General features: G+C 41.6%; 1 protein-coding gene across 1 annotated transcript in view; it reads right to left on the bottom strand.

Moving 5' to 3' along the window:
- Positions 1–864: 864 nt before the first annotated feature.
- The window catches only part of SPTLC3 (serine palmitoyltransferase long chain base subunit 3), a 78479-nt gene continuing 67726 nt past the window's right edge, over positions 865–11617 (bottom strand). Inside the window, exons 10-12 of the mRNA XM_041474051.1 lie at positions 4775–4910; positions 3662–3791; positions 865–1324 (exon numbers count right to left, since the gene is read on the bottom strand). Of these exons, the coding sequence (XP_041329985.1) occupies positions 1211–1324; positions 3662–3791; positions 4775–4910 (380 nt within the window). The 3' untranslated portion in view covers positions 865–1210. The remainder of the gene's footprint in view (positions 1325–3661; positions 3792–4774; positions 4911–11617) is intronic.

The raw sequence follows: 11617 nt of genomic DNA, 5'->3' as shown, positions 1-11617 counted from the left end.
TGAGCATTTGTCACTCGGGCAGTGAGCGGACAAGGGGACAAAGGCATCTTCCTCTTCAGAAGATACAATAATTATCTGAAAAACAAAAGACTCAAAAAAACCCCCTGGACAGAACAACCCCTGACATGCATAAAACAGACAAAAATATTTCAAGAAATGTTATTTCATGGATGATTGTAGCATGGATAGAAATGGTAAGTTTCCTGTTTAGCAGGTGGCAGAACTGCTTACGGTACCTTGAACTTCACATTCTGCATAACAAACAGCTTCAGCATTATGTACTTGTTAGTGAATTTATGAGGCCCATAAGTAGTTCAAGAAACTTAGGAATGAGCCCATAAATGTCATCTGCAGTTTGTGAACTGCAAGTATCTGACTGTTTTGATCAAGGTTTTTATGGGAAAGTTAAATGTTTATTAAAATTATTTACTACTGCCCCACAAAAAGGGAGCAAGCCCGCTGAAGAACTTAGGTAGTGGTAAGATGTGACAGGCTGTAGGTCAAATGAGTGGGCAGAAAAGCATTTCTGTCTATGTTTAAGCCCAAATTTTTGTACAATTCAAAGTTTAGAGTGCATTTAGGTGACCGAGAAAAGGTCTGTGGAGAGGAGGAATTTTCCCTTTCCCATAACCTGCTGTCAGAAATACATGATCTCATCAGGCTACTTTTCTTGTTCTCAGCATTAGCCTTTTCCTAACACCTTCTGTCCTTGGAGAAATGCATGATAGTGCAACTTAGTTAAAGAAGTCACTTTCTGCTCATTCTTTTGTAGCAGTCCTCACCGGCGTGTCCATTTATGCTCTTTAACAAATCAGTCTCACTGATGAAGCTCAGCTATATTACACTGGAATCTATTAACTTTTAAAACTTTATTATTTCAGTCACAATTAAGACTATCTGAAGCCTCTTCATAAAAAAGGGCCATATCAAAAGCTGTAGGTTAGCAACTGGATCAATGGATGCATTCATTCTGCATCAAAAATACCTTAAGAAGGACAGATCTCCTGGGGAGGCAAATCTGTATCAATATTTCAGTCTCTTGAATACAGAAGTTTGATACAACGTGATGCAACACCTGAGCTTCCCCTCCTTTCAATTAACTGAGAAATAAAAATTGTCCTTAGAAGGGAAGAAATGCATTTGTATTGTTTAGTTTTCAGGTTTTCCGCCCTTTCATAGCATCATAATGTTCTTTTCATGGGTGGAAAACTTAATCTTCAAGTTCAAGCCTAGATTCTTCATACAGTTCAGGATGAGATGACTTGGAATACCGGGAATATTTCAGATGTAGAAAATCACCCAATTCATCCAGAGCATTCAAAACCTGTAAAACCATGATACTTTGTCAATTCTATTGGAAAAGAAATGAACTTCTACTAACTTTTACTTCACTGCAGAACAAGAAGATTATAAAAAAATCAATTAAAGTTTAAAGGACAAATGGGAAAATTTTGCATTCAGTCTACAACAGTGAACATCAGTGCAGTTGTAGATGTACAACAGCATCCATGAGAAAGGAATTTACTCCTTCAGCAGGTTATGGTTTATTAGTAAGTACATTAATTGAGCACAGATGAAAAAAATTATTTTTTCCAAAAGTACAGAGAGGTAACAACCAAGATAAAAATTATCTTTGCATGTGCAAAAGAAACATGTGAGGCTGTACTTCACTATTCCTCTGTAGCTCCCAAAGACTGGAGTTGCCAATGCATTTTCTTAGGCAGAACTCAGCTCACAGTGCTGAGCAGAGTCAGCATAAATAGTTAGAATAGTTTAAGATAATTTTGGTGAATTACATTATTTTATATATAATAGGGGCAAATTTTTGTTCATTAATACTGCAATGCAATTTGCTGAGCTGCATCCCCAGCTCTCAGTGGAATCAAAAAGTAGCCAAGGAACTCTGTACCACGGGGAAGCAGCTCAGTGTTTTGCAGCATCTGACCCCCATTCAAGAGCAGCCAACTTTTTGGCATCAAAGAAGGAAACAGCAACTTTGATTTTAAGCCTGTTTCTGTTAAGCCACTAAAACAAGCTCATAAACAAAAAGTAATTTAGAACAAAAAGAAGTAATTTGGTAATGCTTTAAGCAGAAAGATAGCTTCCAGGTCATTAAGGAAGTTATTCTTGGGAGCTTGCCCTTTCATGGATCTTTTCTCTTTAGTTCCAGGCTGAGATACAAAAGGGGAAATGTTTTCATTGTGCTTGTTACCTGTTGTTACCCTGGGTTTAGGCACAGTCACAAAGTATTTTGTCCTAAAAGCTTTCTTTCTGCAAGTAATTAAACTCAGGGCATTTCCATTCCCCCATGCCCTAAGAGTGCCACAAGCACTGTGGCAAAAGCACAGCATGCTCAGTGATGCCTGGGGAGTGCCAGACCTTCCCTGAGAGCAGCAAGGTGCAGGTAGCAGGAAGGGAATGCACAATGATGGCCCAAGAATGAGGTGGGCTTGACATTTGGGGGTGGGGAGAAAGGAAGAAAATCAAAGCAGCAACCTCAGGGGATAAATCTTCAGATCATCTTCACTGCCTGTTACCAGTACCATAAGCCAAAATCCTCAAACAGCAAAAGCTGGTAAGGACCAGCACAACAACGTAGCTATGCTCTGTTCTAAGAAATACTACCTCGGTATTGTACCTTGTTAATAACTACTGAACCTTTAAAAGCAGCAGGAATTTTACACCGCACACACACAAAGCGGGTTTTGGATGTTGTTTTAAAGCCACCCACACTGGTATGGGAGCTGCTCAGCAGGGCAGGGCTCCAGCCCCCACATCCACACCTACCTCAGGATGCAAAAGGAAATTCAGGAGCTCTCTGCAGGCCCTAGTGCTTGTCTGCATGAACCAGTGGCACATTTAACCCAAATGCCTTTCCATGTTCAAGGATTTTTGCTTTGACCATCAACACTCGTGCAAAGAGAGGAAAAGCAAAGCCTGAAATTTATTGTTAAGCCTCTTTGCTTCATTCCTCTAAGTTGGCTTATTCTGAGAATGAAAGAACGTATCTCAAGCCAGGCCAAAAACACCTTCGGCAAAAAAAGGAAATTAAACATTTCAAAGAGTTTATTTTAAACATATTTCCATGTTGGAACAGAGTTTTATGATGGAAGTCTCAACACACTCTTAATGGTATTTCTGATATCAGAGAAAGATACAGAACTGAGACTTTCCAGACAGCACCAATTAAACTTGATTAGGTTCAAACAGTTCCAAAACTGTTAGCAATTTCCACCTGTACCCCCAAGGCTGTCCACTGTACTTCTGCAGTTCAAGAAACACATGGAAATACGGAATGGAACTATGGGTATGGAAAAGTTGATTTTTAATTATTTCCATATAGTTCCAGGTTTCCTACTCTGATAGTTTTGATGTAGCATTTAACTTTTGTCTTGCTGTGCTTCTAATGTAGGCTTTTATTAGTGATGACAGATTTGGTCATTATTAGAAATAGAAGAATAGAATAACATAAGTTAACTGTCTCATAACTTATTTTAGAAAATAAAATGTATATGGCTCAAATGCCTTTAAAGATCAAGCGCCAAGGCCACAAAAACAAACGTAAAAATGAATTATTGAGATTCAAAGTAACAGAGGCCCAGCTTCTCCCAGCCTGCTTTGCACCTGAAGTTAATTTGGGCAGGACATCTGCTGCACTCACCGTGTCTAACATCTCCCGTGTATGCGCAGCTGACACGCAAAACCGAGCCCTGGATTCTGTGATGGGAGTAGCTGGAAACCCAACCACGACCACCCCGATGTTCTTCTCTAACATGCGTCTTGCAAAAGCCCTAAGGAGAGAAAAAGTAGAAGGAGAAAAATCAAAAATAAATTATCCCCAATAAACTGAACACAGAGAGAAAACATTCACTTATAATGCAACAACAGGTAAAATCCTGTTTTCAATTGATTGACTATTCCCACTGATTTCCATAAAAGCCAGAATTCTACCGGCAGGACTGAGATTCTTTGCTGCTTAGCAGCTCATGAAGGCAAGTGGGTGTCAAATACTAGAAATGTGATGGCACAGAGGGCTCTGCAGGTAGACAGGATTCATTTATGTCAATGAAAGTCTCTGAGTACAAATCAAACCATGTGGGCACTCACAGTCCCTAAGGATGGAAGAGGTTGGGCTTATGGAAGGTATAAATTCTTAGTTCCTGAACACCAACAGGAATAAACCAATCTGTGTGATGGTTTATTTGCTCTCACAATTGATCTGCTAGTTAGGAAGGCTTGTGTGGCATGTATGAGACCTAAAGCCCACAGCCACCCTAAGCTACCTGCAAATACTCCCTACAGCTCAACACTCACATCATGCTACTGCTGACTTCTGGTCTCTGTGTCCAAGTCAGTGCACAAGTGCTGCCTGAGATGAACTGAATGGTAAAACATGCAAAGACCATTCAAAGATCAGATGGGGAAAAAAAAGCATCCTTCAAAACCAGTTCATACAACCATGGCAATGTGTCCTTTAATAATTACAAATTCAAACACAAAAAAATTCAAATTCAAAATGTTATCAAAAGTGTTATTCCAGACCATGTTAAAAAAGGAAAAGAGAAAAAACAATTTAAAATTCTGACATCTGGAACAGCTCAAAATTAAACCTAGGGGCGAAAGAAAACAGAACTAAATGAAGAATTCAAACTACAGTGTATGTTTCTCCTGGGAAGCACCTACCACAGAGAACATCCTCTTCTGCAGTGTGTACCACATAACCCATAAACTTGAATAGTGCTTCTTTTGCCAGCAAGGTTTTTTCAGTACTTACCCTATCTTGCCAGGCATATAAAGGAGCAAGGGAACAACAGGAGAATCATCATTGCCGTAAATGATGAAGCCCATTTCATGCAGTTTTCGTCTGAAGTACCTTGTGTTTTTCTCCAGCTGACGCACTCTTTGGAGCCCTGAAACGAGCCAGTCAGGAGAAAAGTCAGTGCAAAGATCACACCTGGAGTCAAGTCACAGGCAAGAATCAGGGCTGGGGGCAACAGTTTGGCTGAAATGTAAATGCTGCTATTTGACTGAGAAGGAAAACATGGAATGAGCTAAATGCAACTACACTGATTATTATGGCACTGTAGGATGGACGGCTGATACTCCTGTACTTGTGAGGTGCCTTCCAATGGACAGAAACAGTCCCTGTCTGGGGATAGACATGTGGACAATTCCCTGGACTTTTTTGTGCTAAATAAAGCCTGCTAGATGACACACAGCTACAGAGAAGTAGTGCAGACAGGCCATGGAAATCGAGTATGTTCTTTCTCAAGGTAACCGACTATTATCTCTGCATTGTCCCTGGCCTCATTTAGCCATGGATCCACAGATGGGACCCCAGGAAAACTGACAGGAGAGTTGAAAACAATTATTTTTAATGAAGGAAAAAGACAAAAAAACAGCAGAGAAAAATGTGCTTGAAAAGACATTTCGGCCATCTCTTTTGCATTGCCACAAAGGAGTGGATTTCTGACAAGTGCAACTGCTTCCCAACCCATCACATAAAGAGGCAAGAAACACATTCTGCATGACTTCTACATGTAGTAGGAGATACAATATGTCCTTTCACCATTCCACCTGCATTATCTCTAATCAGTGAGCTGATCTAGGTGCTGCTTTTGCACTGCTGTGGGGTGCTGACAGGCAGGGTGCCACCCTCTCCATACCCACATGCCTGCCCAGTGCCAGCTCAAGTTCACACAGCCAAATCGAGCCAGGTCCATCAGCTGCCTGACCTTGGCAGAAACAAAACTGCCAAGCCACCACTAGGCAGATGGAGGCTCTAACCCCAATCACTGCTCAGCAGCTTGTGTCTGCCCAGCAGAGGTGGTGGTAAGTCTGGGAGTTAGCAGGACACAGTTACACTCTTAACTTTCATTTTCCTGCTGTTCATCAGCCCATACTCTCAATATCACTTACATTATGTCACCAGACACAAACACTGAAACTTCCAGTGCAACTCATTCCCTCTTTTCCCTTTACCTTTGCAAACATATTATATTTTCACTCTCCATTTATGTTTTCACTTTACTTTACATTTCATTGGCTACATTCTTCATTGACCCCTTTCCGCTGCCGTCATTCTCTGAGTGGATGCCCGCTTCCTAATTCCCCATCTCACTCTGTGTAATCCCAGTGGCCAGCAAGGCATTTGTAGCAGCTACATGCCACCTTTGGCAGATTTGTCCTCAGACCACATTCTGCCCCCACCTGCTCTGGCTTTTCTTCCCTTTCCCTCTTGCCTGAAGTGGGGATCAGCACACCTACATGAATCTCTTTCTACATTATTATTTCTGAACATGTGTAGGGTTGAACAAGATCTACTACTTCATTTGTTCTGTGTCCTCCAGAGTCAAGGTTCTGCCAGTGTTCTGGCTGGGAAATTTACAGGGAAACTGGGACTTGCTTCACAGTGTTCGGTGTTTTGCTTGAACAAATTATAAGATCTCATAAAACCAGTGCATTTGTAACTTTATAAACAAAACTGCCCACGCAGACAACCTGTTACTTGCAGTCTCAGTCACTCAGTTTAAAGCACTCAGTGGAAGAGATCTGCTGGGTTAGAAAAGGCCACAAATAGTTTAACTATCTCCCTAATGCTGCTAAAGCAAAAACAGCTGTGCCAGAGCAAGGAAAACAAATGAAACACAAAAGCATACTACTACAAAGCTTTCCAGTCACTAATAAAAACAATAGTCTGTGGTATTTCCAAAAATATTTTTGGTGTAGTAGATCTCAAAGAAACAGGAGGAAGTATTGAGGAGGAGGAGAAGGGAAGGGGAGATGATGGTAAGGACAGGGAGTTAGAGAATTACAGAATAACGTGGCTGTAGTCTAAAGAGAGAATTTTTCCCTTGTTAGAAATTGTAAAGATGTTATTAGCACCTCCTCAACATCCAAGTTATGAGGAGGAGGGTGGGGGAGTAACCTGAACTCGGCGCTCAAAGCCACTGCTGTTTCTTGCTATCTTAGCAGCCCCTGAGCTAGTTTCCAAACTCTCAGTTGGAAAGCATTTGAAACTACTAGATTTTCAATTAGGGAAAGCTTTTCATAAACGCAGATGTTCTCGGCGAGTGCAGTTTAAGATTTGCTGCCTTCTCCTTTCTATTCATGTGTTTACCACAGAGCTGGAAACGCAGTGTGAGCCACGCAGCATTCCAGGCTGTGCTGTTTGCCATTTATCAAACCATATGCGCAGGACCCACAGTCGAACAGTTTTGTCTTCACTTATTTTTGGCGCTGGAAATTTAGGCTCCAGCTAAGGGAACTTTAGAGCTGAAAGAGGAGGTTCAGGCAACCCCCCCCAAAAGTCAAACACCTCTTCCTTTTCTAATCTTCCTTTCCTGATTCTACATCCTCAAAAGGTTTGTGATGTGAGATCCCCCTTTTCAAGGCTCCCCGTGGAGCTCATTTCAAGCCAGCCAGTGCTGATGCAAAAGAGCCACTTGGATGTTTTAGCAATATCCCAGAATACTAATTTCATTTGCAGGGATGCATTAAAGAGCCAAATAAAAGATCAGAGCACTCACATATATCTGGAGGGAAAAAAAGCACATTAGGAGACAATTGCTACACGCACTGTATTTGTGGGTGGGTGGCTGGGAGGAACCTATTTCTTTACCAAATGTCAACACTTTCCTTTCTCATGTTAAGTTTTGTGGTCAAAGACCACAGACACACATCATATATGCAGACTTCTTATATGCTGTCCCAATAAGAGCAATAAAACCATTAAAATTTGTAGCTGTATTTCAACACTCTTTTCCATTCTTTTATGGGACATTCCAACATCAGATAAGGAGGCAGATCTGAGCAAAATGTTTATTTTTGTCTCACTGGACTGATTTTCCCCCACACTGCAGATTAAGAGTGATGAATTCAGTTTAGAATCAGGTCTTAATCCAAATTCACTGTGGGATGTTTAACTAAAAGCACCACACTTAGAAAGCATTTTCTTTGATTCCTGAGGCTGGGATCTTGCATCCTTTAATATTTATTGAGTGAAAATCTGCCAAGCAGACCCTTGAGCTACAAGAATACGGCTGCATCTATGTAAGTGTAAGAATTTACCTGCATGGGACTAATTAGAGGATCAGGTCCCTAGACAGTAAATATGAGTTACCAAAATTCTTACTTTGCAAAATCCTTGAGGATTTACAGTCTATGCAAAGAGCTTATGGCACAGCATGCAGCATATCCAGAGTTACATTCCATGAAATATGTAAACCACAACACAGCATATGTTTGGAAAAAACCAGCCTGGACATGGAATACCGACACTCCTCTATTTAAAACTAAGTACACTAATGCTCTGGAGTATTCAGCTGAGGTTGAGAACAACTTTATTAAGTACTCCATATCTTCTTATTGGCTAAATTAAGAAGGGACAGAAGGAGAGAAAAGTGAATGATAAACAATTCCCAAAATTCACATGTTATCTTCACTCTGCCAGGAACACACACAGGTGGTTTATGGGGATTTTTCTGAAATAAAGGAATAATTGCCTGGATGGCACAGGAATAGCAGATTTACTGCATCAGCAATCCACCTTCTGCTGGCAAATTTAGAGTTTTCATTTGGTTGCACCACTTCAAAAATATTTGGTTTACTGCAAAGTTCTAAGGTGTTGGCAATTCTGGGAAAAATGCTGATTATATTTTTATGTGACATGCATCATTGCATACTGCTGGCTTAAGCTCATTAATTTATGCAGGCTTTTAGAAAGCTTTATAGCTCAAAATTAATATGGTTACTGAAAGAAAAATACAAAAAGAAGGCAAGAGAGAGAGATAATAAAATGCAGTAGCTCATAATTTCTTTGGAGGAACAAACTTTTTAAGAGAGCCACTTGGAGTAACAGACTTGGCAGAAGTTTTGTCACACATTTTCAGGGCACCTGACATCAGGGAAGGCATTCTGACTACATATCTGAGGGTCTGATCTTAGGCTGGCTTTACCTGGCACAGCTCCATGCACTTCAATAGAACTTTGCTGTTCATGCCAGCAGCTTATCCTGGCAGCAAAAGAGGCAATAAAACTATCAGCTCTCTAAAACAAAACTTTGTTTTCCTCTTCCAGAGATGTCTTCTTTTGCCTCCTGCAAAATGCTCACAAGCAGAGAAGCTGCCTGCGCCCAATTCCTGCACAAACATTCCACCTTTGAGCTCCTCCTGTCGGCTCCTACCCTTGGAAGTTGTGACTCAGTCTATTGAAAAGAGGAATAAGCAACCTGTAGCCTTTCATAGCAAGATCTCAGGTGTAGGAAGTGGAGGAGAGATATTTTTCCTGAACCCATGCCAGGAAAGATAACTCCACACTGTACTGGTTTTTGGCAGGAGGGGGACTCTTCAAGACACAAACCCACCTGCTTTAATCTTCTCCAGCTGTTGTTTCATAGGGTCTTTCTAGATAATTAGTCACACAATTGAGCTTGTACATACTAGTGTCAGTGTTCCTCGCATGGAGCACTCAACTCCCTGCCTTCCTCTGCTAACAACTAGATAGGAAAAAAAACAATCTTCCATGGGCTGAAAAAAACCTGGAAAACAATAGCTCTTTCCCACTAAACTATTGCAGATGGACAGATTTCCTTTTTTTTCCTCTGGTTCCACTATAAGAGTAACACACATGCATGTGCATTAAATCACAAATAGAATGCTATAAAACCGGGGTGCCTAAAGGAAATATGTTCTCAGATAAAACAATCTTCATAAAAAATAACTTTGCTATGAAGTGGGGAGAAGTGAAGACATTTACTTCTACACTCTAATGCTAGCTCAAAATCTAGTAATTTCAACTTAATTCAGCTGTTAAATAATCCCTTAAGGACTTATTTTGATTGTGAACTGATGTAAAACACTTTTCAGAGAAGATTAAGGGAGAAAAATAGCAATTTCAATTGAAGCAGAAAGGAGAAAAACTGTAAAGATTTGGTCATTTGTACTTTATTTCTCGAATGGGTCAGATCTGCCTACCCAGCACCTTATCTTTATTCAAATACACAGTGCAGGGACAGAGCAGCCAGCCTTGGCTGAGCCTATTTACTCTCAGCACAGGTGATTAATCACCTGTGATTAATGAGACCGGGTCCGTCCCGCCGCTGAAAACCAGCACAACGTGCTCCATCTGCATCCCATCAGGCGTTCCTGTGGATCCAAAGGCTGCTGGGATCGGCACTTCGCTGCTGTGTGCTCGGGAGGCTGAGAACAGCGCTGGATTCCTTGGGCACCAGCAGCACCTGCAGCAGAGGGATCCTCGCTGCCTTCCAGCAGGAAAAACACCCTGGAAAGGGATTGTGTCATGGAGTGCCTGCTGCTGTCCCTGCGGAAAGCATGGCTGTCACCGCTGGGGGACTGGCTACAGGTGACAGCCGAGTGTGACATTCCTCCTCTGCCTGCAGCTGATGCTTATGTCAGGATACAGGGAACATCTATCCAAGGGCAGGGTCTGCTAGAGGATTACAGCGCTGGTTTAACTTTGAACATGAAATAACTTTGAAAATGGAAAAAGTGACTGCAAATGAGGTAGAATTTGATTAATCCTCAGAGATGTTGCAGATCACTGCAAACGCTCTTAGTCCAAAGCCCCTGCTTGTTCAGACCCACTGACCCTCCACGGATCCATCTGATGTGCTGTGACAGGTGGATCACATACATGGCACTGTCTGCACTAGAACAGCATGTCTCCCTCATTTTCAGCAAAGACGTCAGAATTTAGCTCTGTTTCATCATCCACTGCTGGGAGAACATCTGTCATGTTCACCTTAAACAAACAGTAATTGTGGCAGCATATTATCATCACTAATATCTTCACTGTTGTCACGACTGGGAGCCCTAGTCATGGAATCAATGCTGTGCAAACAGGGAATAAATGGGTTTAAGGGCTTGAAATGTAACCACATACTTATTGGGAATATTAACTTTAAATTAAGCCAGGGTTCAAGCATCCTGCTTGCTAAGGATCTAAGAGAAGCAGCCCCCTCTGAACAAAACAGCAAAATGAGAATTTGAAAAAGGCTTTACTTAGCATGACTGATTCTGCAAGCTGTTTTGAGCAGGTCCAAGGGGTCCATGGCTAAGTCACTCGCAGATTTAAAGCTTACAGCAATAGTTTCATGACCAGTCCAGTCTGGCACAGATTTATTTTGCTGCAAAATGGATTGTTCCTCTCAGCCCAGCTGCCCAAGTCCTGACACTGGGACTCATGGAGCCACATGGCAGATTGGCTCTGGGAACCAGTTTGGGTGTAGGCTGACCATTTAGTGGGAGGGCTGGTTATTTTTCAGCTACACCAGTGCTCTGATTCAGTTCATTGCACAGCTGCATGAACACTCACACTGGAACAGGGGGAAGGGGCACAAGAAAGGGCATAGGCAGGGGGAGGAGAAACTGAGGACAAGACTGCACTTCCCTGCACCAGTGTTGGTTTATGTCAGGTCATAGTGATGTGGAACTAAGGTTTCCGAATTTACAGAGGATCCTGACAGAGCAAAATTAATGTTTTCAAAAGACTCTTGAGGACAGATAGCAGAGGAAGATGGAAACTGATTTTAAGGAGATGGTCCTCCAGATATATAAAAAATCTGAGGCTGATGGAAATGTCTTTAAAAGGAACCTTT

The sequence above is a fragment of the Pyrgilauda ruficollis genome, unplaced genomic scaffold (assembly GCF_017590135.1).
Source record: "Pyrgilauda ruficollis isolate IOZ18807 unplaced genomic scaffold, ASM1759013v1 scaffold31, whole genome shotgun sequence".
Lineage (NCBI taxonomy): Eukaryota > Metazoa > Chordata > Aves > Passeriformes > Passeridae > Pyrgilauda > Pyrgilauda ruficollis.
This window is presented reverse-complemented; position numbering and strand designations above follow the sequence as displayed.